The following is a 22345-nucleotide window of genomic DNA, read 5'->3' as shown; positions in this document are numbered from 1 at the left end:
CCGGCCAAGGAGTGAAGTTGGCATATGTACCATGTGAGATCGATGGCTCCACTTCATAATGTACACTGTTGTATGGTTGTATTTGTACATGCATTCGTATATCAATGGATATGATTGTTCGCGATCGTTCAATTAGACTCGCTGTTACACGATTTTTATTTGTTATTTATGGTTTGATTTGGTTTATGATTTTGATTAGTAACTAACTATATGACTAAACATATTCTAGTGTGGTCTAGTTTTTGCATAATTACGTTTAAAGAATGACCTAGAATATATACGATGGTTTTGATTATCAAATCACTGTGTAAGATGAAATTGATATATGAGAAGGTAGAAGGGGAAACACAAAGGAAAATGTTTCCATAATTCCTTAAATAATCCATTAGTCTATCTCACTAACTCACTTCATAAAATTCGTAAAACTTAAATAACCCAAATCTCTTTCTCACTCTCTTGACCGGTAAGGATAATCCGTATCTATTTCTCGCTCTCTTGAATAGTGAAATGTCTCGATCCGCAAATTTCAGACACAAAAATCTAGAGTGAATCTCGTTCCATTTGGACAAACCGATTTCAAATTTCTTTTCAATTCCAAGAAGAAGAAGATCATTATTGTACTTGGTGTGTGGTCAGGTGTGGGGGCATTGAAGTCGAAAGAAACCAAACATTTCATGGCCACACAAAATTGTACGTGTTTCCTCTCTCTGGCGATTGCAGTATATTATCATCCTACAGAATTACTGAATCACTGACATTGCATTCAATTATTTACCCTAATAAGAAACATCAGAAAAACATTGCATTTACTGATGCCAAATTTAGTGTTAGGTCATATCTCAATCTCAATGGGTGGACGGTGGATTCTCAACCGACATGGTACATAGATCATACCATTTTCTTCAATGCTATTTAAAGCTAAAAGTTAGGAGGGAAATTTTCATATGATAATGTCTTATTTGGATCGTCTTCTCGAACGGTACTTGAATACTCTCCAAATTTTTTGAACACTGTTCGAATTCTTCTCGAAACCCTTCGAGCAATGTTCGAATCCCTTTCGAAACTCCTTTTATTTTTAACAAATGACTACGTTAGTGGGTTAAATTGTTAAATGTTATAGGAAGGAAAATCAATGAGGATCAAACTCGAATTAAAATGCATAAACAGTATTAATTTCCGTCGATGCAGTAAAACATCATCTGCAATCAATCACTCTTATTAATGAAGACTAGAAGTACTTGGTAGAGCCCTTTTTTATGGTGCATCCTTGTAACATGGAGACAACTTTGTTGACACATAATCATGGTAGAGTTATTAGTTACTTAATTAGCAGGTAAATTATGAGATGGGGTTTGACATATGATATTGCATATTTTGTCTCATATGTTTTTCTTTTAACAAACAAGAGATAATCTACATTAAACTATAGAGATGTATTCAAACACAAGATCCCAGATACAAAAGTTAATGCTCTTAATCAAATGAACTATAAACCACTTGTAAAGCAATTTTTGTCTCATATCGTTCTTTAGATTATACTTGTAAAAAATATATATATACATACATACATATATATAATATAAAATGTTAGGTAAACCATGAATTTGGTTCATTCAATGTTAATATTAAGTGAACCATCAATTTATAGAAAATACTTAAGCTAACTTATTTGTCCAGTATCTCATGCATTAAATAATTGAAATTGTTTGGGACAAGTCCACGTGCCTCACCAACCTTACCACTATCTACATCGTATAAAAATACAAAAGTATAAACGTCCTATATACTTGTAGCTTTCATTCCAAACAAACTAGGTTACTTTATAGATCAACACGTCATTATTTATATTTCGTTATTAGATAATTTGTAATACGTGGTCGACCATAATGGATGAAAATATAACTCTAACAAGCTCGGAAAGTTTTGTTAAGGTCAAAAGTCTAGAACCGAATAAACACTGTTTGATCGAAAAATCGAAATGACAAACATTTCTTCGGATAAAACTCGCTTACACAAATAATTAAAATGACAAGTATTTAGATAGAAAATACAGAGCCTTTTATTTACCTTCCTTCCCATATTTTCCTCACCAAGTTTTTCAGTGGACCCGACAACGTATACGGTGGGACCGGGACCCACATTCCTTCAAAATAATCAGTGCAACCAGGAAGGAAAGAGAAAACAGTGTTTTGTTTGTTAGCTCGCCTACCGCTTCCCCCATCCTCATCTCTGTCACTCTCCACATCGTTGCCACGGCATCTCTCTCAGCACCCACCCGCAAAGGGTTTCTAGGGTTTTTAGCGCCCTGAGATTTTGTCCAATCTTTCGCCATTTCTCAGATTTGTGATTTGCTCGCCGAATATTGCCCCAATGCGTCTATAGAAGAAGGGCGATCAGGTACTGTTCTTCGCGTTTCTCCGATCTGGGTTTGCTTTGAGCGTGTTCTGGTCTCAAGATTTGAGCTCCTGGAGCTTCAGGAGCTCAAAGAAGCTCTGCATTTTCATTTATTTTATTTTTTCTTGAATTAAATTTTTAGTCTGTTGGATTTGTTTTTTATTAAATTTGATTTGTTTGGTAGGATAAAGTTATTGGTGAATTATTATTATTTTTTTTGTTGGTGATGTGCAAAAAGTGATTAAATTATAGCTTGAAGAAAATGAAAGATGGAAACTTGGTGTAGCTTTCATGTAGTTTATGATTTGTTAGTTTAGGTAGAGGAAAGTGAAATTAGGGAAAATAAAAAATGCTCGTTACACACCATCAAATTGATTGGAAATCTGTTTCGTGCCGGTGTTACGGTCGGAAAGATATGATTTTTGTGTGGTGTTGGAAGGATGCTTTGTCTAAGCTCTTGGGGTTTAGATTGAGTGGCGAGGGAGGGTAGTGAAATGGATTTAGGATTAGGCTAGGTCAAGTGTTCGATTTTGTTCCATTGTAACCGAGTAACGAAAATGATGTTGTGACTAAGCTCTTGGGGTTAGCCGGAGTGGTGAGGGCGCGCGGGGAAATAGTGTTGCAATGTTGTATTGGTTTTGAGTTTGAAATCTTTTCGAGAATCTTGCTTGTTGAAGTCCTATTGCGTTTCACTGAGTAGCTTACTTCTGTTTTTACTAATCAGCGCAAACCGGAAACAACATCTGCTGTTGGGTGACTGATGTTCTTCATACTTTGTTGATATTTCAGGGAATGGATTTTATATTTGCCGCAGTGAAAAGACATTTAGCATGATGTGGGGAGTTTAGTTTTATAGGGCATGGAACAGTCTAACTCGTGATGTGATAAACCTGAAAGGCTTCTCAAGGAACCGATCATTGTAAACTTCCTCATTTTGGCACTTCATTTGGATTACGTGAACAGACTGAGTAACCCTAGAAATGGCTTCGTCTTCCGGTACTTCTGAAATTGTTGAAGCAAAAGACGAGCTAATTACAGGTCAATATTCTCACGGAATGCATCGAACGAATCCTGGATTGAGTAGGGGTGAGAAAGATCGGAAGCTTCCTCCTGTTCTAAAACTGGGATACAAGGATTCTCTAGAAGATGATATTAATAAGCTCTTTGAGGCAATCAAAACATCATCCAAGGGTTCAGATCATTCAAAGCAAGTAGGCACTAGCCCTTTAAATAGAAATGCCTTAAAGAAACCAATTACAGTGGGCGTATCTCGCTCACCAGGGATTGGGAATTCAGAACCGGCGACTCTGAAGCAGGCGTTAAGAGAGCTCTCTATTACCAAGGCATCAGAAATGGCTGCTATGAAACGGTTATCAAAATTGACAAGTCCTTCAAGACCCTCGGAATCTGGGAGGATCAAGACGTTATACAATGCAGTTGTTGTTCAATCCAGTCACTCTGGCGCCTCCTCAAGTGAAGATAGGGGAAATATGGTTGAAATCTCTCTGGTGCCAGAAGAAAGCATTTCAAATTCTTGCGAGGAGCTGTCAGAGCATCCTCAAATGTCCAAGATGAAGTCATCAAGCCAGAGTGGACATTCTTCTCCTCGATTTGCCATTGGGAAAATGGAAAATAATTCTGGGAGCACAATAGTGCAAAATGAAAGTACTTCCAGTTGCAAGTTAAGGACAGTAGGGAAGCAAACGGTAAAGGCAGAACTGGGACAGAAGGAGAAAAATAAATCTACGAATGACCATATTTCAGAACTTGCTGAAAATGTCCCTTCCAACACCATGTTACGGACAAAAACTAAGTCAGAGCTGGGGAAGAAAGAGAAACTTAAATCTACAAGTGGCAATACTTCAGGACTTGTTCAAAATGTTCCTGCCAAGACCAAGTTAGCGAATAAGGTATCAGCAGCAAAACCAGGGCGAAAAGTCAAGTTGCATGTAGTACCTTCTTCATCTAGTTTGGTGAATGTAAATCCGGCAAGCAAAGTATCCAGAAATACCGTCCGCTCTGTAAAACAAGCCAGCAGGAATAGGAATATCTTAAAGAAGAAGACAAGACAACTGGTCTGTGAGAGATGCCAATGTGCAATACAAGGTGCTGGACAACAATCCAATCAAGGTTCTTTGTCTCCCCAGTTTAACGGTCTTACTACTGAAATAAACTCAAGTAATGTGTACAGCACTCCAGGTAAACCAGGCTTCACCTTGGACAACAATAAGACTGGCAATACAGGAGGAGCTGACATCATGAAATCAAAAACGAACTCCAAATCAAAAGAAAAAGGGGAATTCTCCCAAAGCTCAAAAAGTAGCCAAGGTGATCATAGTAGTAGTACGAGTTTGAGTGACGAAAGCAATGTAAGTGGATCTAGTTATAGCAATAAACCTCACATGTCAAAGGATGTGAGGTGGGAGGCCATCCGTCATGTTCGGTTGCAGCATGGATCCCTGGGCTTGAGACACTTCAATCTTTTGAAAAAGCTTGGTTGTGGAGACATAGGAACTGTATATCTTGCTGAGCTCATTAGTACGAACTGTCTTTTTGCCATAAAGGTAATGGACAATGAATTCTTGGCTAGAAGGAAGAAGATGCCAAGGGCGCAGACCGAAAGCGAAATACTGAGGATGCTTGATCATCCTTTTCTCCCTACACTGTATACCCAGTTTACATCAGATAATTTGTCATGTTTAGTTACGGAGTATTGCCCAGGCGGAGATCTTCATGTCCTCCGACAGAAGCAAATTGGAAGGTGTTTTTCTGAAGCAGCAACAAGGTAGAATTATTTTAATTAACACCTATACGTATCGAACTTCTACATTTTGTTTTGGATGCTATTGAGATATTATCTGCAGTCAAGCATTAGGTTACAAGATGCATGTCTAAGAAAATATACACCCTTGTCACTCACCTCCCCAACTAAAATTATATTTAATGTGTTTTTTCCAGTCAGCTATTCACCTTCTCTTCTCTTTGAGAAATGCTTACATGACATCTTGAATTGTCTTTGGTCTTTATTTTTCTGGGTCATCTCTAAAGAGCTTTACTTCAAATTCAATAGAGTAACGGACCATTAGGTTCATGTCCTCTGATCTAATACTTTTTCGTGTATTAAATTAGATGCTGGAATTTTACCATTACAATACTAATTTAAACTTTGTGCTTTCAGGTTCTATGTTGCGGAAATTCTCCTTGCTTTGGAGTATTTACACATGCTTGGGGTAGTTTATCGGGATTTGAAACCAGAAAACATTCTAGTTCGGGAAGATGGTCATATCATGCTCACAGATTTTGACCTGTCTCTCAGGTGCGCTGTCAGTCCAACTCTATTGAAATCACCTTCATGCGATGTTGATCGTGCAAGAGTGTCTGGTCCGTGTACACAATCTAGCTGCGCCGAGCCCTTCTGCATTGAACCCTCCTGTCAAGTCCCATGCTTCAGCCCTAGGTTTTTACCTGCTGCTGCAAAAGCAAAAAAGTCCAAAAATGACCCTGCATCCCATGTCAGATCATTGCTGCAGCTTGTGGCAGAGCCTACTGATGCGCGGTCCAATTCCTTTGTCGGGACCCATGAGTACTTGGCTCCGGAGATCATCAAAGGAGAGGGTCATGGAGCTGCAGTTGATTGGTGGACGTTCGGAATCTTCCTTTACGAACTTCTGTACAGCAGAACACCATTCAAGGGTATTAACAACGAGGAAACGTTGGCCAATGTGGTGTTGCAGAGCCTAAGGTTCCCAGAGGGCTCCCTTGTTAGCTTCCAGGCTCGAGATCTCATCAGAGGTCTGTTGGTAAAGGAGCCAGAGAATCGGTTGGGATCAGAGAAAGGGGCCGGTGAGATCAAGCAGCACCCGTTCTTTGAGGGCCTGAATTGGGCACTGATACGCTGCGCCATTCCGCCAGAACTGCCCGAGTATTGCGATTTTGAGATCCCAGACATGCCTGCTGCTCAGGAGAATACCAAGTATTTGGAGTTTAAGGCGACGGGAGAGCACCTGGAGTTTGAGTTATTTTAGAGGAAAGTCACAATTTTTAGGAGAAGAAGCTTTCTGCATGTGCATGTATAATTACCTTTTGAAAGACCTCCTCCTGTCCGGCTATATATAACTTTTAGATCCAGCTTACGTATGCTCTTTTAAGCTTTCAGTAATGGCGCATATATCAGATTCCGAAATTTTGTATATCGGTGGATTCAATGAGTTTATAAATATAAAATTAAATAAAATATACATATATGATGGATCAGTCGCATTAATCCAGGATTAAATCTGGCTTTGTTTTAGGTCCAATTTTAAGCTTGAGTTGGGTTGGATTTGGGGGAATAGAAGGGGAAAAATATATTATACGTCAGGGTTGGAGATGCTATAAAGAAAATAAAGCTCAAAAAAGTATCAAATATAATATAATTTTTTTTTTTTTAACAAACGATATTATTCATTGTACTGATTTTCATTTTTTAATAAAGAGAAAAATTGAAGGCAGAATGATAAAGCGAACACTAATCAAAATGGTTTGAAAACTTTGAATTTCAAAAAAAATGACAAAATAAAGGGTAAAATGAATAATATCAAAATTTTTTTTAGTAAAAAAAAAAGCGGTTTTTAGTCAAAAATAATCGCCGGCGTCTGGCAGAATAGTCGGACTTAGAATTCTACTGGATTTTCCCCCTAATAATCCTCTCCATCTCTCTGCCGCCGCCACGAGCGTAGTTTGTTGCTGACATCACCAACGTCCACTGCGAGCTCTCACCTGCCCTCCCAGCCATCAATTTGTAGAGGTTGATGGGTGTGATTGATATATACAACGCTTCCTCACTCCGATTAACCGCCCCCCGCAGACCCAGCTGTGGAAGAATCGAAGGGAATATAAAGAGGGTGAGGGTGGTGGCTATGGCGTCCACAATCCCTGTGCAGCATAAACAAGTCAATGACGGTCAACAGCGTTTGACTGGGGACTCATTCATTCGACCCCATTTGAGGAACTTGTCTCCTTATCAGCCCATTTTGCCATTTGAGGTACTTGGAATCCAAAAGATTTGATTTTTCTTGTTCTAATTGGTATGAAGTTAGCTAGTTATCACGAATTTGCTAAATTTATTTTTGTTTATGTGGGTTTAGTTAGCCGTACAATGCATTTCAATGAGCATGTTGAGAATTTTAATTATCTGTGAGTGTGAGCCGATATTTTTGTACTAGCATCGTGAATGTATGATGAATTATAGTTCTAGTGTTGACAAAATTGAGCTGGAGCAGCTTGTTCTAACTGAACCTTGAGTGACAAAATTGATCTCGATTCATCTTAATTGTTATTTGAACTTGTAAAGATTAGGTCTTTACCCCGGATGAGAGGCTGTCCGGGTGTCCAGGTGAGGATGATGCATTCTGTTAAAGAAATGGTTTATCTATACTTTGTTTTTGCTTCTTGTAATTGGGGTTGCTGTGTGTACTTACACTGTAATTTTTTTTTAAGGTCGAATTTGATATCTCTCAGTTGATTGTTAATCGTTTATCTTCGATGCGTTCCATTGTTTTATTAACCATTTCTATTAGTAAATTTATGTCCAAACCAACAGATAAGTTTCTTTTGCTACAGGTTTTGTCAACCAGACTTGGAAGGAAGCCTGAGGACATCATCAAGCTAGATGCAAATGAAAACCCTTATGGTCCTCCTCCGGAGGTAAGTCACATTTGCCATCTTGCTTGGTTTCGTAGCAAAACAATTTTGATACTCACTTGGTTTCATTTTGTTTTTAAGTGACACCATTATACCGAGATTTTTATGCTGCTTTATGTCCTTACTGTAATTTTATATTGTTCGTAGGTTTTTGAAGCTTTGGGTGCATTGAAATTCCCGTATATCTATCCTGACCCTGAAAGCCGTCGATTACGTGCTGCCCTTGCAAAGGATTCAGGCCTTGAATCTGATTATATTCTTGTTGGGTGTGGTGCTGATGAGCTCATTGATTTGATTATGAGGTCAGAACTGAATATTATGTTTGTATAAGATTCCAAAAAATGCTATTCTTTATGCTTTTTTTTTTTTCTCTATCAATCTCTGATCTTCTATTTAATTTGTCCATCATTAAAATATTGCTGAAGATGTGTACTTGATCCTGGCGATAAGATTGTTGATTGCCCACCAACGTTCACTATGTATGAATTTGATGCTGCAGTAAACGCTGCTTCCGTCATCAAAGGTAAAGTTAACTTCCTGCTTAATTTTCTGTTGAATATTTCAAAAAAGTTTATTATTTCATATATGAAACTCTTTCTACTTATCTGCCCTCTCCTCAAAAGACAAAAGACCTCAGCTCTTATACTTCGATGTACATTATGTGTGTATAACACTATGTGTTTTGGCGGAACTGTGCAGTGCCAAGGAAGTCGGATTTTAGCTTGGATGTAGAAGTCATTTCTGATGTTGTTTTACAGGAAAAACCAAAATGCATATTCCTAACTTCTCCCAACAATCCAGATGGGAGGTAACTGAAAATTGTCTCTTTCCGTACTTATGTTTGATATACACGTGCTATAAGATTGATATTAGGGCCCTTTTGTGTTTTAAGTAATAGAGTCTATTAACAAACGGTTTAGGGTACTCACCAGAACAAAATTATTGTTAAAACTGATTATCCATTGATATACGATCTATCTTTTCCCCAACTCAAGATCTGGTTTTTTATAGACGTGAGATAGATTTGATTCATTCCAAACTTGAGAAACCAACTTAGCTGCTTAACTCAACTTATTCTTTTAATACGGGTTGTGTACTGGTTCCTAAAACTACTGATGCTACTAGGGAACATGTAAGCAAAAAGTAAAGGATTCGATAGTCTTTCCAGCTATCTTGCTGAGAAGCTATCAAGTAAGCAATTGACATGGCACTTTTGTTAGACATGGATTTAAGGTTAGCATGATGAGCTGTGTCACAGAAATAGAAGACCAGAATAAGAAAAAAAAAAAAAAAAAAAAGAGAGAAGTTTTTGAGTAGAATTGTATCTTCGGTTATGAAAATCTTGATACAATTGCTCCTGGATTCTTATTTTTTTTTATCACAATGAAGATTGGAGATGTTATTTTTTTTTTATCACAATGAAGATTGGAGATGGTTTATTCCGACTTAATGACTCTACAGACTTCTCCCATCATAACATGTATGGTTTCTAGAATCTGAGTGTCACTCTAAGATATTGTATTTTCATGTTCTACTTATTTGATGACAGTATAATCAGTGATGAGATTCTCTTGAAAATCCTTGAGCTTCCTATATTGGTCGTGCTGGATGAAGCATATATTGAGTTTTCAGGACTCGAATCGAGGATGCAGTGGGTGAAAAAGCACGAGAATTTAATTGTTCTGCGAACATTTAGCAAACGAGCTGGTATTCATAAACTTCTTGTTTTGTTTTGATAAGTCATTACTTGTGAATACATTGCTTTATATAATTCAGTTTGGTAACTATTGAATAATGAAATATATCGATCAAATAATTTCTGGTGTCATGGTTTTGGCAATAAAAACTATACTTCTGCTTTTGTACTTTTGACACTCTTAATAAATTTCCAGTAACAAATTTTTTGTTATACAAACTTTGGTTCTCTTTTGTTTGTCAATCTAACGCTTCTGGTTTCAACTTTTATGTAAATGGTTTGATTCTTTGGCAATGTGCAAATGATGCAGGCTTAGCTGGACTCCGTGTAGGATATGGAGCATTTCCGCTGAGCATAATTGAATATCTGTGGAGAGCTAAGCAACCATATAATGTTTCTGTTACTGCTGAAGTTTCTGCTTGTGCAGCATTGCAGAATCCCACCTATCTTGAGGTTAGGATTCTTCAGATTTCTCGCTTTGCCTCCTGTGACTTTTTAACATTTGAAATGTATTTCTAACATCGGTTACTACATATACCAGACGGTGAAAGAAGCTTTGCTACGAGAGAGGGAGCGTCTTTTTAACCTCCTAAAGGAGCTCCCGTTTCTCAACCCGTATCCAAGCTATTCCAATTTCATTCTCTGTGAGGTTACATTGGGAATGGATCCTAAGAAGCTGAAGGTATTTTTTCATCTTTTCCTCAATGTAGCATTGTGTCATCATACTAAATTTGTAGTTCTGCACCCAATTTATGCAATCCAACCATTTCATAATTTTCAACCTGCTATTCACCGCTGAAACTTAAATAATGTACGTTTAAGTCACGTAAATCCATCCCTGTTTTGAACATTCTATATCGAGCGAGGTTTCAATTTTGTTTGATACAGGAGGACCTTGCGAAAATGGGGGTGATGATTCGTCACTACAACAACAAAGAGTTGAAGGGTTATGTTCGCATATCTGTTGGGAAGCCTGAACACACAGATATATTGATCGATTGCCTCAGACGCTTGTCGCCTTAATACAGCACCTTAAACCAGTTTCTTTCTTTCTTTGTCAGCAGTTAGTGAGGGATTGGAGTTGTATTTTGTTTGTCAATTTATTGCTGAAAAGCCAAAGATTCCAGGGAAAGCTTGCATTTTAACAGACCACGATATCCAGTTTTGGTGTAAAATATGGAACCGCCGTGATTTGGATTGGATAACTTACTAGGTTCTTTGAGGAATGTTGAACGAAGAAATGGACGACGCAAATAGTGAATAATTTTTTGAATAAAGTGACAAAAGTTTTTGATGAAATGCCTCGCAGAGTTTCTATTTAGGGAAATCTTTTATCATTCCCCCATTACGACAAATTCTTAGCTTCGCCACTGTGTGTATGTCCAAAACCCCAACCTCGAGTTTGTGGCCAAATATGATCCCTACCGGTTGAAGTTAGATGTGTGCACAAAGGTGAACTATAATTACATTTTACAACCATACGTTTAAGTTACTTATATACGATCAACTCACAACAAGATTACTTACAACAGGGAAATGACTTTTCTGCACTCTCTGTCCTTTTTCACTCCTGCTCTTGTTTATAGTCACATGATTGAATAAATCAACATTCAACATAGACTAAAATGACCAGAGGAATACAGAAGGACAAAACGAGAGTGTAAAAATCATCGCTCGTTACAAAATCTTTTCTGGCATATAAAATAATATATTAGTAAAGGGTTTTTATCACAAATGGTACCTAAAATTGACCCTCACCATCAAGATGGTCTCTAAAATTAAAAATCAATTAATATAGTCCCTGAAAATAAGTGTTGCAAATCAATATGGTCATTTCATCATAATTATGTTAAAAATTATGTTAAGTGCTGATGTAGCACATAAATGGGCCCCCATAAGTCATTTTTTTTCTCACAAATAGTCATTGAAATTGACCCGCAACATCAAAATAGTTCCTTAAATTGACCCACGACTTCAAATTGATCCTGAAATTGAAAATCGATCAATGTAGTTTCACTAGTACAAATCAATGTAGTTATTTCGTCACAATTCTGTCAAAAATTTTGTTATGTGCTGATGTAACACATAAATGGGTCACACAAGTTTAATTAAATTAAAAAAAATTACAAATAGGTTTAATAATTTAATAGTTAATAAAAAAGTCGTCAACCCAAAAACTCAGTCCTGCAATCACATCTGATCCCAATCCACATTTCTCTACCTTCTTCGCTGTTTATTCTCTAAATAATAATAATAATAATAATAAATTAAAAAAATAAAAAAAAAACTCAATACCCCCATCTTTAGACACCTCGACATCCTTCACCGAATTGAACCTGGATCGAGATCACCTTTGGTGACGACTTGACATGTTGGCATTGACTTCTAGGACATCACTGCTAACATTTAATCAACATCCTCACAACCTTAATCTTGGAGAGCTTGTTCGGCGCTTTCCTGGTGGTCTTGTGATGCAAAAAAACGACGAGGTCTGCCTTGAGATAATGAGGTTATAACTAAGGTGCATCTATTGTTGGTTGAAAACTATTTCCAAACCCCTTTTTAGACCTTGGTTAAGCCTTGTGCCTTTGAGAATTTATGGAAGGGATCTCTCTTCGGAGTAAGGCCTACTATAAAAAATAAAAAAAAAAAATCATTGTGTAAAAAGGTATTTAGACAACTATTTTAATTAATTATTGAACTCATATCAACGCATAAATTTTTTTTTACAGAATTGTGGTGGAATGATCATATTCATTTTCGATGTCTGTTTTCAATGACTACATTGATCGCTTTTTAATTTCAGATACCATATTAATGGTGCGTATCAATTTCAGGGATCATTTGTAATAAAAACCCATAAATCTTGTTGGGCCCATTTATATGCCACATCAGCACTTAACAGAATTTTTAACATAATTGTGACGGAAGGAACACATTGATTTGCAACATCTATTTTCAGGAACTACATTGATTGATTTTCAATTTCAGGTACCATCTTGATTGTGAAGATCAATTTTAAGGACCATTTATAATAAAAACCCTATTAGAAATAACCACAACGCTACCGGAATGTGATGCAACCGTTCCCACAAAAACTGCTTTTGGCTAGCAATCACTCAATAGTTGTGACAACTTTTTTGGTTTATAAACATGCGTCACTGAGTGTCAAATGCACCATCACAGATTCACATTCCCTTGCAATCCTAATGAAATCGAGTGTGCTTCCTGTACTTGTCCTTGTGACATTTTTGCTCGTGCTAGCATGGCCCGCAGCGCAAGCAAAAGGATGTCGCAGACACTGCGACAACAACATGACTTACTGCATTCAGCTGTGTTCCGTCGACGAGAGCAAAACACCAGTAACTTCGTGCAGGAATAGGTGCGACGAGCAGTATAACCACTGCCTTGCAAGATGCAAAAGGTACTCCTCCTTCTCCTCCTCCTCGTCGCGGCCGTCGTCCCCTATGCCATATACATGATCGAATGCAGCCACCCGGCAGAGCTTCCTAAATTATGTTATACATACGTTAAATAAAACAAAGCTATTGTTTGTAAGAAGCTTTTGGTTGAATTTGTTGGATAGTGGCCAACATTGCTTTCGGCTACACAACAATCCAAACAACTTTGGCTATAAAAAATTATAAACAAAAGAAGGTGGGAAACACCTTCCTTGTTTTAAGGAGAAAAAAAAGGGAAAGGTGTTTGTTGCTTTTGGAAAAGTTGTGATGAGTGCTCATTATTTCGGTTTGAAGAAGAGAGAGAGGAGAGCTTATTTCGGTAGAGAAGAAAAAGAAAGAGGGAGCTCTTTTTCTGCAGAGAGCAAGGAGAGTTGCAGAGAGCCCAAAAGGAAGAAGAAGCTGCTGCTTCATTTGGTTAGTAATCATCCACCAAAGTAGTTGTTGTTGTAATAGCTTTGAGCTATATGTACAGAGAAGAAATTATTCATTATATTTCTTCCTCTATTTGTTTCTTTGGTGTGTGAGAGCTATTGGGTGTATTGGGTTATTTGGGCTGTGAGATTGCCAACACTTTGTAAACTCCCATTTGGTTGATAGTGGATTATTGGGTGAGCTCCTACTGCTCCGAGGACGTACTCCAGTTACACTGACTGTGGAGGAACCTCGTTAAAATCTTTGTGTCTTTAATATTTTGTTCTTGCATTTCCATTTGATAAATTTCCTGTGGGTTAGCTTGAGTTGGTTCCAAAATTTGGTTTTTTGGTGCTATCCTAGCACAACAATTGGTATCAGAGCACTGGTTGCTCTTGGGTACTGTCTAGTTGCCAAAGATGTCAGACGGGCAAGATGAGAATCCTTTTGGAAGCAGCTCCGGGTTTGCAAGAACTACGGTGCAAAATGCAAAGTTCGAAGTTGAAAAGTTTGATGGCACAAACAACTTTGGGATGTGGCAATGTGAGGTTAAAGATGTGTTGGCTCAACAAGATCTTCTTGCCGCCTTGGGAGAGAAGCCTGAAGCTATGTCGAAACTGGAATGGGAGAAATTAAATTTGTGGGCTTGCTCTTCAATTCGGTTGTGCCTTGCAAAAACTCAGAAGTATTTTGTGATGCGGGAGACTTTGGCAAGTGTGTTGTGGCAAAAATTGGAAGACAAGTATATGACGAAGAGTGCAGAGAACCGGCTACACTTGAAGAAAAAGCTCTACCGCTTCCAATACAAAGAAGGTACAAAAATGATTAGACACCTTGATGCTTTTAATAAGTTGATTGCCGACTTGTTAAATTTAGATGAGGATATTAAGGATGAAGATAAGGCCTTAATATTGTTGAATTCCTTGCCGGACTCTTATGAGCATTTTGTTACCACTATTATGCATGGTAAAGAAACTGTGAAATTTGAAGATGTGTCAAATGCCTTGATGAATTATGAAATGAGGCATAGAGATAAAAATCATGATAGTACCTCTGAAGCTTTATTTGTTAGAGGTAGATCATCGGAGAGGAGATCCTCTTCTAGCAGGAAAAAATCACAGTCTCGACCTAGAGGAAACTCTAAATGTAGAAAACCTTTGGAAAGGGATGAATGTGCCTTTTGTCGTAATAAGGGCCATTGGAAGAAAGATTGTCCTAGATTGAAGACCAAAGGCAAAGAAAGTTCTGAAGCTAATGTTGCTGAGGTTGAAACAGATTTTTCTGATTTTGCTTTAACCACTTCCTCATCATTTGATTGTGCTACTAAGTGGGTGTTGGATACGGGTTGTACTCATCATATGACTCCTCACAAGGATTGGTTTTCAAGCTTGAAAGAGTTTGATGGCGGTGTTGTGTTCATGGGAGATGACAATCCTTGCACAACAAAAGGGATTGGTACAGTTCGTTTGAAATTGCATGATGGCATGGTTAAAGAGTTGACAGGTGTTCGGTATGTACCGAATTTGAAGAAAAATCTTATTTCTTTGGGAACTTTGGAAGCCAAGGGCTTCAGGTTTCATTCAGATGGGCAGACATTGAAGGTGACTTATGGTGCACTTGTTGTGATGAAAGCTCCTCGATGTGGCCATTTGTATTTATTGCAAGGAAGCACTGTGACAGGTGAAGCGTCTGTAGTCTCAGAAAATATGGGCACATCCGATTCTGATACTACTAGACTGTGGCATATGAGGTTAGGCCATGCTGGTGAGAGAGCTCTACAAGGGCTTGTGAAACAAGGTCTTCTAAAAGGTGCCACGACTTGTAAGCTTGATTTCTGCGAGCATTGTGTCTTGGGAAAACAAACTAGAGTAAAGTTTGGTACTGCTGTACATCAGACGAAGGGCATTCTTGATTATGTGCATTCGGATGTTTGGGGTCCTACAAAGACTCCCTCTTTGAGTGGTAGACATTGGTTCGTGACCTTTGTTGATGATTATTCAAGAAGGTCTTGGGTCTACACTATGAAGCACAAGAGTGAGGTGTTGAGCATTTTCTTGGGTTGGAAGAAAATGGTTGAGAACCAGACTGGGAGAAAGATTAAGATTTTGAGATCGGATAATGGTGGTGAATACACATCCGACCCTTTCTTTAAAGTTTGCAAAGAGGAAGGGATTGTGAGACATTTTAGTGTCCGGGGAACTCCACAACAAAATGGAGTTGCAGAAAGATTGAATCGAACCTTGCTTGAGAAGGTTAGATGCATGTTGTCTCAGTCGGGTTTGAGCAAGTCGTTTTGGGCAGAGGCAGTTACTTATGCATGTCACATCATCAACCGATTACCCTCAGCTGCTGTTCAGGGTAAGACGCCAATGGAGGTATGGACTGGAAAACCTTCTAATGATTATGATTATATTCGTATTTTTGGTTCACCTGCTTATTTTCATGTAACTGAAAATAAACTTGATCCTAGAGCCAAAAAGGCTATCTTTCTTGGTTTTAGTAGTGGTGTCAAAGGTTACAGGTTATGGTGCCCGGAGATGAAGAAACTTGTAATCAGCAGAGATGTGACATTTGATGAAGAAAATATGTTCAGAGACTCTGAAAAGAATGTGAAAGATGTCCAACAGGTGGAGCTTGAGAAAGTTGCCTCTAGTACTTCAAATCCTATTTCCGCTGATGTCGAAGCCACTACAAGTGAAGAAGTGGGAGACCATGAGGATGTTGAAGAAGTTGAACTTGAAGATTCTATTCAAGTTGAAGAGCAAGTTTCACCTCAAGAGTCTATTGCCAAGAACAGAGGAAAGAGAAATATTACCAAGCCAGCTCGGTATAGTGACTATGTTGCTTTTGCTCTTCCTATTATCACTGATGAGATTCCATCCAATTTTGAGGAAGCCATTGAGAGTGAAGAAAAGGAGAAGTGGTGCAATGCCATGGGCGACGAGATGAATTCTCTCATGAAAAACAAGACTTGGGAGTTAGCTAAATTGCCTAAGGGTAAGAAAGCTATTGGTTGCAAATGGGTGTATGCCAAGAAGGAAGATGTTGCTGAGAATAGCAATGTCAGATTCAAAGCAAGATTAGTTGCTAAAGGGTATGCACAAAAGGAGGGCATTGACTACAATGAAATCTTTTCTCCAGTTGTGAAGCACTCCTCAATTCGCATTATGTTAGCTCTTGTTGCACAATATGATCTTGAACTTGTGCAACTTGATGTGAAGACGGCTTTCCTACATGGTGATTTGAATGAAGAGATTTATATGTGTCAACCGGATGGGTATAAAGTGAAAGGGAAGGAGAATTTGTTTTGCAAGTTGAAGAAATCACTTTATGGCTTGAAGCAATCTCCAAGACAATGGTATTTGAGGTTTGATAAATTTATGAGAGGCCAAAATTATTCTAGAAGTCAATATGATCATTGTGTGTACTTCAAGAAGTTGCAAGATGGGTCTTTCATTTATTTATTGATATATGTTGATGATATGTTGATTGCCTCAAAGAATGTCGAAGAGATTGAGAAATTGAAGAAGCAAATGAAGAATGAGTTCGAGATGAAGGATCTTGGTGAAGCAAAGAAGATCCTTGGCATGGAGATCACTAGAGACAGAGAGAAGGGTTTGGTTTGTTTGAATCAAAGACAATACCTTGAGAAGTTGATTCGGAAGTTTGGAGTTCATGATTCAACTAAACCGGTTAGTACCCCTTTGGCTCCTCATTTTAAATTGAGTTCTCTACAATGTCCTAAAACTGATCAAGAGAAGCTACAAATGAAAAATATACCATATGCAAATTTGGTTGGTAGTTTGATGTATGCAATGGTATGCTCTAGACCGGATATTGCTCATGCAGTTGGCATGGTGAGTCGATATATGCATAATCCTGGTAAAGAGCATTGGAATGCAGCTAAGTGGATATTGAGGTATCTCCATGGTACTCGAGATGTTGGTTTATGCTTTGAGAAGGATGACTCTGGTATTGGTCATTTTGCTGTTGGTTATGTTGATTCAGATTATGCAGGTGATATGGATGGAAGGAAGTCTACTACAGGCTATGTGTTTACTATGGCTAAAGGGCCAGTTTGTTGGAGGTCCATTTTGCAGTCGTCTGTTGCCTTGTCTACTACAGAGGCTGAATATATGGCAGTTGCTGAAGCTATAAAGGAGGCCATTTGGATACATGGGCTGATTAGAGATTTGGGGGTTGATCAGAAGCAGGTGGAGGTGCATTGTGATAGTCAGAGTGCCATTTATTTGGCTAAGTATCAGGTTCATCATGCGAGGACCAAGCACATAGATGTGCGTTATCACTTTGTTCGTGAAGTTGTTGGTGAAGGAGAAATCATTCTCCAGAAGATTCCAACTAAAGACAACCCCGCTGATATGTTGACTAAGGTTGTTGGTGTAGCCAAGTTTGTTCATTGCTTGAACTTGGCTCACATTTTGCCTATATAAAGAAGGCGTTGAGCAGTAGGAGTTTTGGAGCATTTGGCTCGGTATGAGTTGTTCTCTTGCTAGTGATTGGGAATGTTGTGTATCAATTGTGTTGGTTGTCTTGTCATGGCGTTTTTCGGAATTTGGCCAAGGTGGAGATTGTTGGATAGTGGCCAACATTGCTTTCGGCTACACAACAATCCAAACAACTTTGGCTATAAAAAATTATAAACAAAAGAAGGTGGGAAACACCTTCCTTGTTTTAAGGAGAAAAAAAGGGAAAGGTGTTTGTTGCTTTTGGAAAAGTTGTGATGAGTGCTCATTATTTCGGTTTGAAGAAGAGAGAGAGGAGAGCTTATTTCGGTAGAGAAGAAAAAGAAAGAGGGAGCTCTTTTTCTGCAGAGAGCAAGGAGAGTTGCAGAGAGCCCAAAAAGAAGAAGAAGCTGCTGCTTCATTTGGTTAGTAATCATCCACCAAAGTAGTTGTTGTTGTAATAGCTTTGAGCTATATGTACAGAGAAGAAATTATTCATTATATTTCTTCCTCTATTTGTTTCTTTGGTGTGTGAGAGCTATTGGGTGTATTGGGTTATTTGGGCTGTGAGATTGCCAACACTTTGTAAACTCCCATTTGGTTGATAGTGGATTATTGGGTGAGCTCCTACTGCTCCGAGGACGTACTCCAGTTACACTGACTGTGGAGGAACCTCGTTAAAATCTTTGTGTCTTTAATATTTTGTTCTTGCATTTCCATTTGATAAATTTCCTGTGGGTTAGCTTGAGTTGGTTCCAAAATTTGGTTTTTTGGTGCTATCCTAGCACAACAGAATTCAAATAAAAGGAAGCTTTGAATCAATGAAGGTTAGGTTTGGGATTGCTTAACTTTAAAAAAAAGCTGATATGAAAAAAGGCTGGAGTGTAAAATGTGTTTGGTAAATATACAAATAAGTGTATTTTTTTTTTTTTTTCAAATCTCGGGTCAAAATAAGCAGTAAAATGCTGCTTCCTAAAACCCTGCCTTTTTTTTAAAGTAGCGGTGAACAGTAAAATTTAAAGAAACTTTCTCAACCCAATGATATCTTCTCCGTTTCTCCATCTCCCTCCCTCCAATCGCATCTGGGCTGATGACGCATCTGATTCGGGGAGCCTAGATGGGAAGATTGGGTGCTTCGAATCCCCATCACTGAAAGTGAACTTTTTAGCTTTGGTATAGAGAGAGAGAGAGATATTGTGTAAAGGGGAAGGTTAGATGTGTAGACCGTGGTGGGGTGATTTGGGTGCGTCTGAGTTGCGGCGGGGCTGGGTTGGAATTTTTGGGGTGTTGGTAGCGCGGCTGGGCTGAGGATTTGGGGTGTCACCGGCACCAAATGCTTGAGGGAGATGGCACTGGTTCATAATTGAAATAAAAAAGGTAGTGCTTTCTCAAGAAGAGGCACTGATGCGATAAGGTTTTTCAAGGTTCTGATGCGATAAGTTGTTTTGAGGAAGATCGTGAAGATAAGATTTTAAATAAAATAAATTATTATTTCAATATCTAACTTTATACATTTTTCAGTCATTTAATATAGTCACAGCAGTTTTATGTAAAAATTTACCAAACAATCGATTCTGCTTTTTTTCAAAGCACTTTTACAAAAAAAAAAAGATTTACTAAACACTCTACTGCTTTATTTTATAGCTGTTTATTCTCACAACATGGTAGAAACAACTTTTTAAAAAAGCACAACAATACCAAACTAGCCCTAAATTATGTTATACTTCTAATACTACCAACTTCGTAGCAAGTCCTCGTTATAGTTTCAGTGATAAAGAACATTCACCTCTACCTTCTAATGTCTTGAGTTTATCCATTCTCTCGTCTAAAATTGTTTGTACTTTCATTTTCTCCAACTTCGTAGCTTGACTTAAGCTGTTTGAGTTTGGCCAAATGGTGAAGAAAAGTGGGTTAGTTTACGATCAAGATATATTCAGGATTCAAATTGTTTTACGACATGTTTACTTTATTACAAAATCAAAGGAATTTGTTTCTGCATAGCCTGATAAGACCAACTCCAATGGTGGGCTAAAAGTCAAATTACCCCTCAAAATTTCCCCCCAAACCCACTCCAACCCAAGGGGAAATTTTGGACTAAATACTAAATGCTAAACCAATGCCAAATTCTCCCCAAAATTTAGCCCAGAAATCGAAATGGACTCTACCCAATATTTATCGGAATTTAAATTTTTTTAGATTAAAATGTTCATAAAATTAATTTACGATAGTCTACATATTTATTATTATTTTTAAATTTAATTTAACAAAAAATAGCCTAAGTTCATTCTTTAATAATCTCGGACTAAAATTTTAGGCTAGAACGATTGAAGCAGAAAAACTATTTCTGGGCTAAAAGCTAAATTTTCCGGGCTAAAGAATTTGGCTTTTAGCCCAACCATTGGAGATGGTTTAACATAGGCTTGTAACTAAGCAGGGGATTAATGTGATTGATGGGAGATGGAGCTGTTGGAACAATATTAGAAAATATGGGAAAAACAATATAATTCCAATGATAATAATCATAAAGAAATTCACAACATCACATGTGTACAAAATTAATATAAACAACTAGAGAGAAAGTTAGAAAAAACTGACATATTTAGAGATTGAGGCTTGCATAAATGCAATGTTCTAAAGACAGAATTTTGTCTCTACTCTTGTGCTTATAGTTCGGTAAGCGTCTGTCTCTCAGGATTCAACAATCTATAATCCGAAGTCGAAGCACTTCAATATTCGAACTCTGACGAACTTCATATATTCCGTACTCTCAAGACACGACTCGGATTTTTACCTAAGACATTGGAGAGAAAACTCTTCTCTTAATTCTATTAAACAGGTGGGATGCTTGAGTTTATATAGAACTCAAACCACCATTTTTGAAACATTATGAATGTTGCCTAAAGTTCCAACGAACAGATACAACTCATGAATTTGAATTCAACTATGACACATGACTCTTATTTTTCATTCATACAAAAATTAAATATTATAATATTAATTATAATATATAATTTTCAACAATCATCCACATGAATGAAAAATTAGGAAGAATTTGAGAGTACAGGCAGACAAGAGATGCATCAGGAGAGGTGTCTTTTGTACTTAAACCTACCCTAGTGAATACTTATCGGATTTACTTGGCGACGCAGTGGATATAGAATTTTGAATTGTTCACTGTAGCAGTAAATTGAGACAATATGCAACATACATCACTAATCTTAATATATTCCGGTTCATATGGTTGTGTCCATTTTGGTCATGAACAAATCCCGGATTCATGAGAGTTTTAGAGAATTTAGCCATCTCATACTCATAGAAGTGACTCACTTCTACTCTCACATAGGTGACCACTGATTAAGAATACTCTATAATATTCCTCTTATTTATAAGATATCACTGTCATTAAGTATAAATATACATCCTAAAATTTCTGTAGACAACACATTTCTTCCACCATAGGAATGAGGTATAGAGTGTGTTAACTTCTTTGAATCATGCCCAACTAGTTTGCCCATTGAACTTAGACCATGGGATCTCCAATCAACTAAGTTAGGTTTTCGTTCGGCTGATTCATTAGTTATGTTGGCTTTGGCCTCATTCCCCTCAATGATCAACTTATACTCTATTCAATCCTTTAATAATTTGTACCACTTAGATTGACTATCTTTAATGGTGTGCACAATCCATCTTATGAAATTTTAATTCAAATGAGAGTAGTTTTTTCCAATGTTAAGTCCTTGAAACATATGTTAGGACTTACACAATAATTTGCTAACACTAGGAAATAGACTTCCCCCATATTTAAGGTATTTGTAAGAAGACCTCTAACCTTGTCATACCTTAAACAATTACTCATTACATGACATCTTGAATGTTGTTCAATTAGCAAATTACTTTTAACCAACCCCCACAATTCTTTCATAATTGTGTTTGCTTTTAATGGTATCACTCAATTGATCATTTTTTTTCGTACTTTAAGAGGTAGGAAGCAATGAAGACTATATCTTCATATAATTAGGGCCTTAATGCCTTACAAGCTGTTTTTGGAAAATCACTTGTTGGCCTTCATCCTTTAGCTTATAAGCTTTCAAAATTGTCACGGGTCTCAAACCCCCACACAACAATGTTATCTCCTTTTTTGCCTCGGCCCCCCACAATCCCAATTATCATCTATCCAAAACAATGTTAATTAATTCATCTCAAAAGAATTTTGGGTTTCTCAAATAAGTAATACTCTT

The 22345-nt window shown here is 37.6% G+C and overlaps 2 protein-coding genes across 2 annotated transcripts; both read left to right on the top strand.

Annotated features, from left to right (window-relative positions):
* Positions 1–1961: 1961 nt before the first annotated feature.
* On the top strand, positions 1962–6632 carry LOC137712712 (serine/threonine-protein kinase D6PKL1-like). Its single transcript, XM_068451848.1, has 3 exons — positions 1962–2397; positions 3184–5179; positions 5573–6632. Exons 2-3 carry the CDS (start codon positions 3375–3377, stop codon positions 6417–6419), a joined length of 2652 nt encoding a protein of 883 aa, XP_068307949.1. The 5' UTR covers positions 1962–2397; positions 3184–3374; the 3' UTR covers positions 6420–6632.
* Positions 6633–7027: 395 nt separating this feature from the next.
* On the top strand, positions 7028–11071 carry LOC137713183 (histidinol-phosphate aminotransferase, chloroplastic-like). Its single transcript, XM_068452450.1, has 9 exons — positions 7028–7418; positions 7996–8079; positions 8224–8378; positions 8502–8599; positions 8776–8884; positions 9626–9783; positions 10083–10225; positions 10314–10454; positions 10661–11071. Exons 1-9 carry the CDS (start codon positions 7185–7187, stop codon positions 10793–10795), a joined length of 1257 nt encoding a protein of 418 aa, XP_068308551.1. The 5' UTR covers positions 7028–7184; the 3' UTR covers positions 10796–11071.
* The last annotated feature ends 11274 nt before the right edge of the window (positions 11072–22345 follow it).

This window comes from Pyrus communis, chromosome 13 (genome assembly GCF_963583255.1).
Source record: "Pyrus communis chromosome 13, drPyrComm1.1, whole genome shotgun sequence".
NCBI classification, from domain to species: domain Eukaryota; kingdom Viridiplantae; phylum Streptophyta; class Magnoliopsida; order Rosales; family Rosaceae; genus Pyrus; species Pyrus communis.
Note: the sequence above shows the minus strand (reverse complement) of the source record. Positions and strands in the feature narration are given on the sequence as shown.

Bases quoted from the DNA above. Each gene is read 5' to 3' on its own strand.
- LOC137713183 (XM_068452450.1), top strand. From the start codon at position 7,185: ATGGGTGTGATTGATATATACAACGCTTCCTCACTCCGATTAACCGCC. The intron at 8,080-8,223 runs GTAAGTCACATT...TATTGTTCGTAG, and splicing joins CTTATGGTCCTCCTCCGGAG to GTTTTTGAAGCTTTGGGTGC. The intron at 8,885-9,625 runs GTAACTGAAAAT...ATTTGATGACAG, and splicing joins CCCAACAATCCAGATGGGAG to TATAATCAGTGATGAGATTC.
- LOC137712712 (XM_068451848.1), top strand. From the start codon at position 3,375: ATGGCTTCGTCTTCCGGTACTTCTGAAATTGTTGAAGCAAAAGACGAG. The intron at 5,180-5,572 runs GTAGAATTATTT...TTGTGCTTTCAG, and splicing joins TTTTCTGAAGCAGCAACAAG to GTTCTATGTTGCGGAAATTC.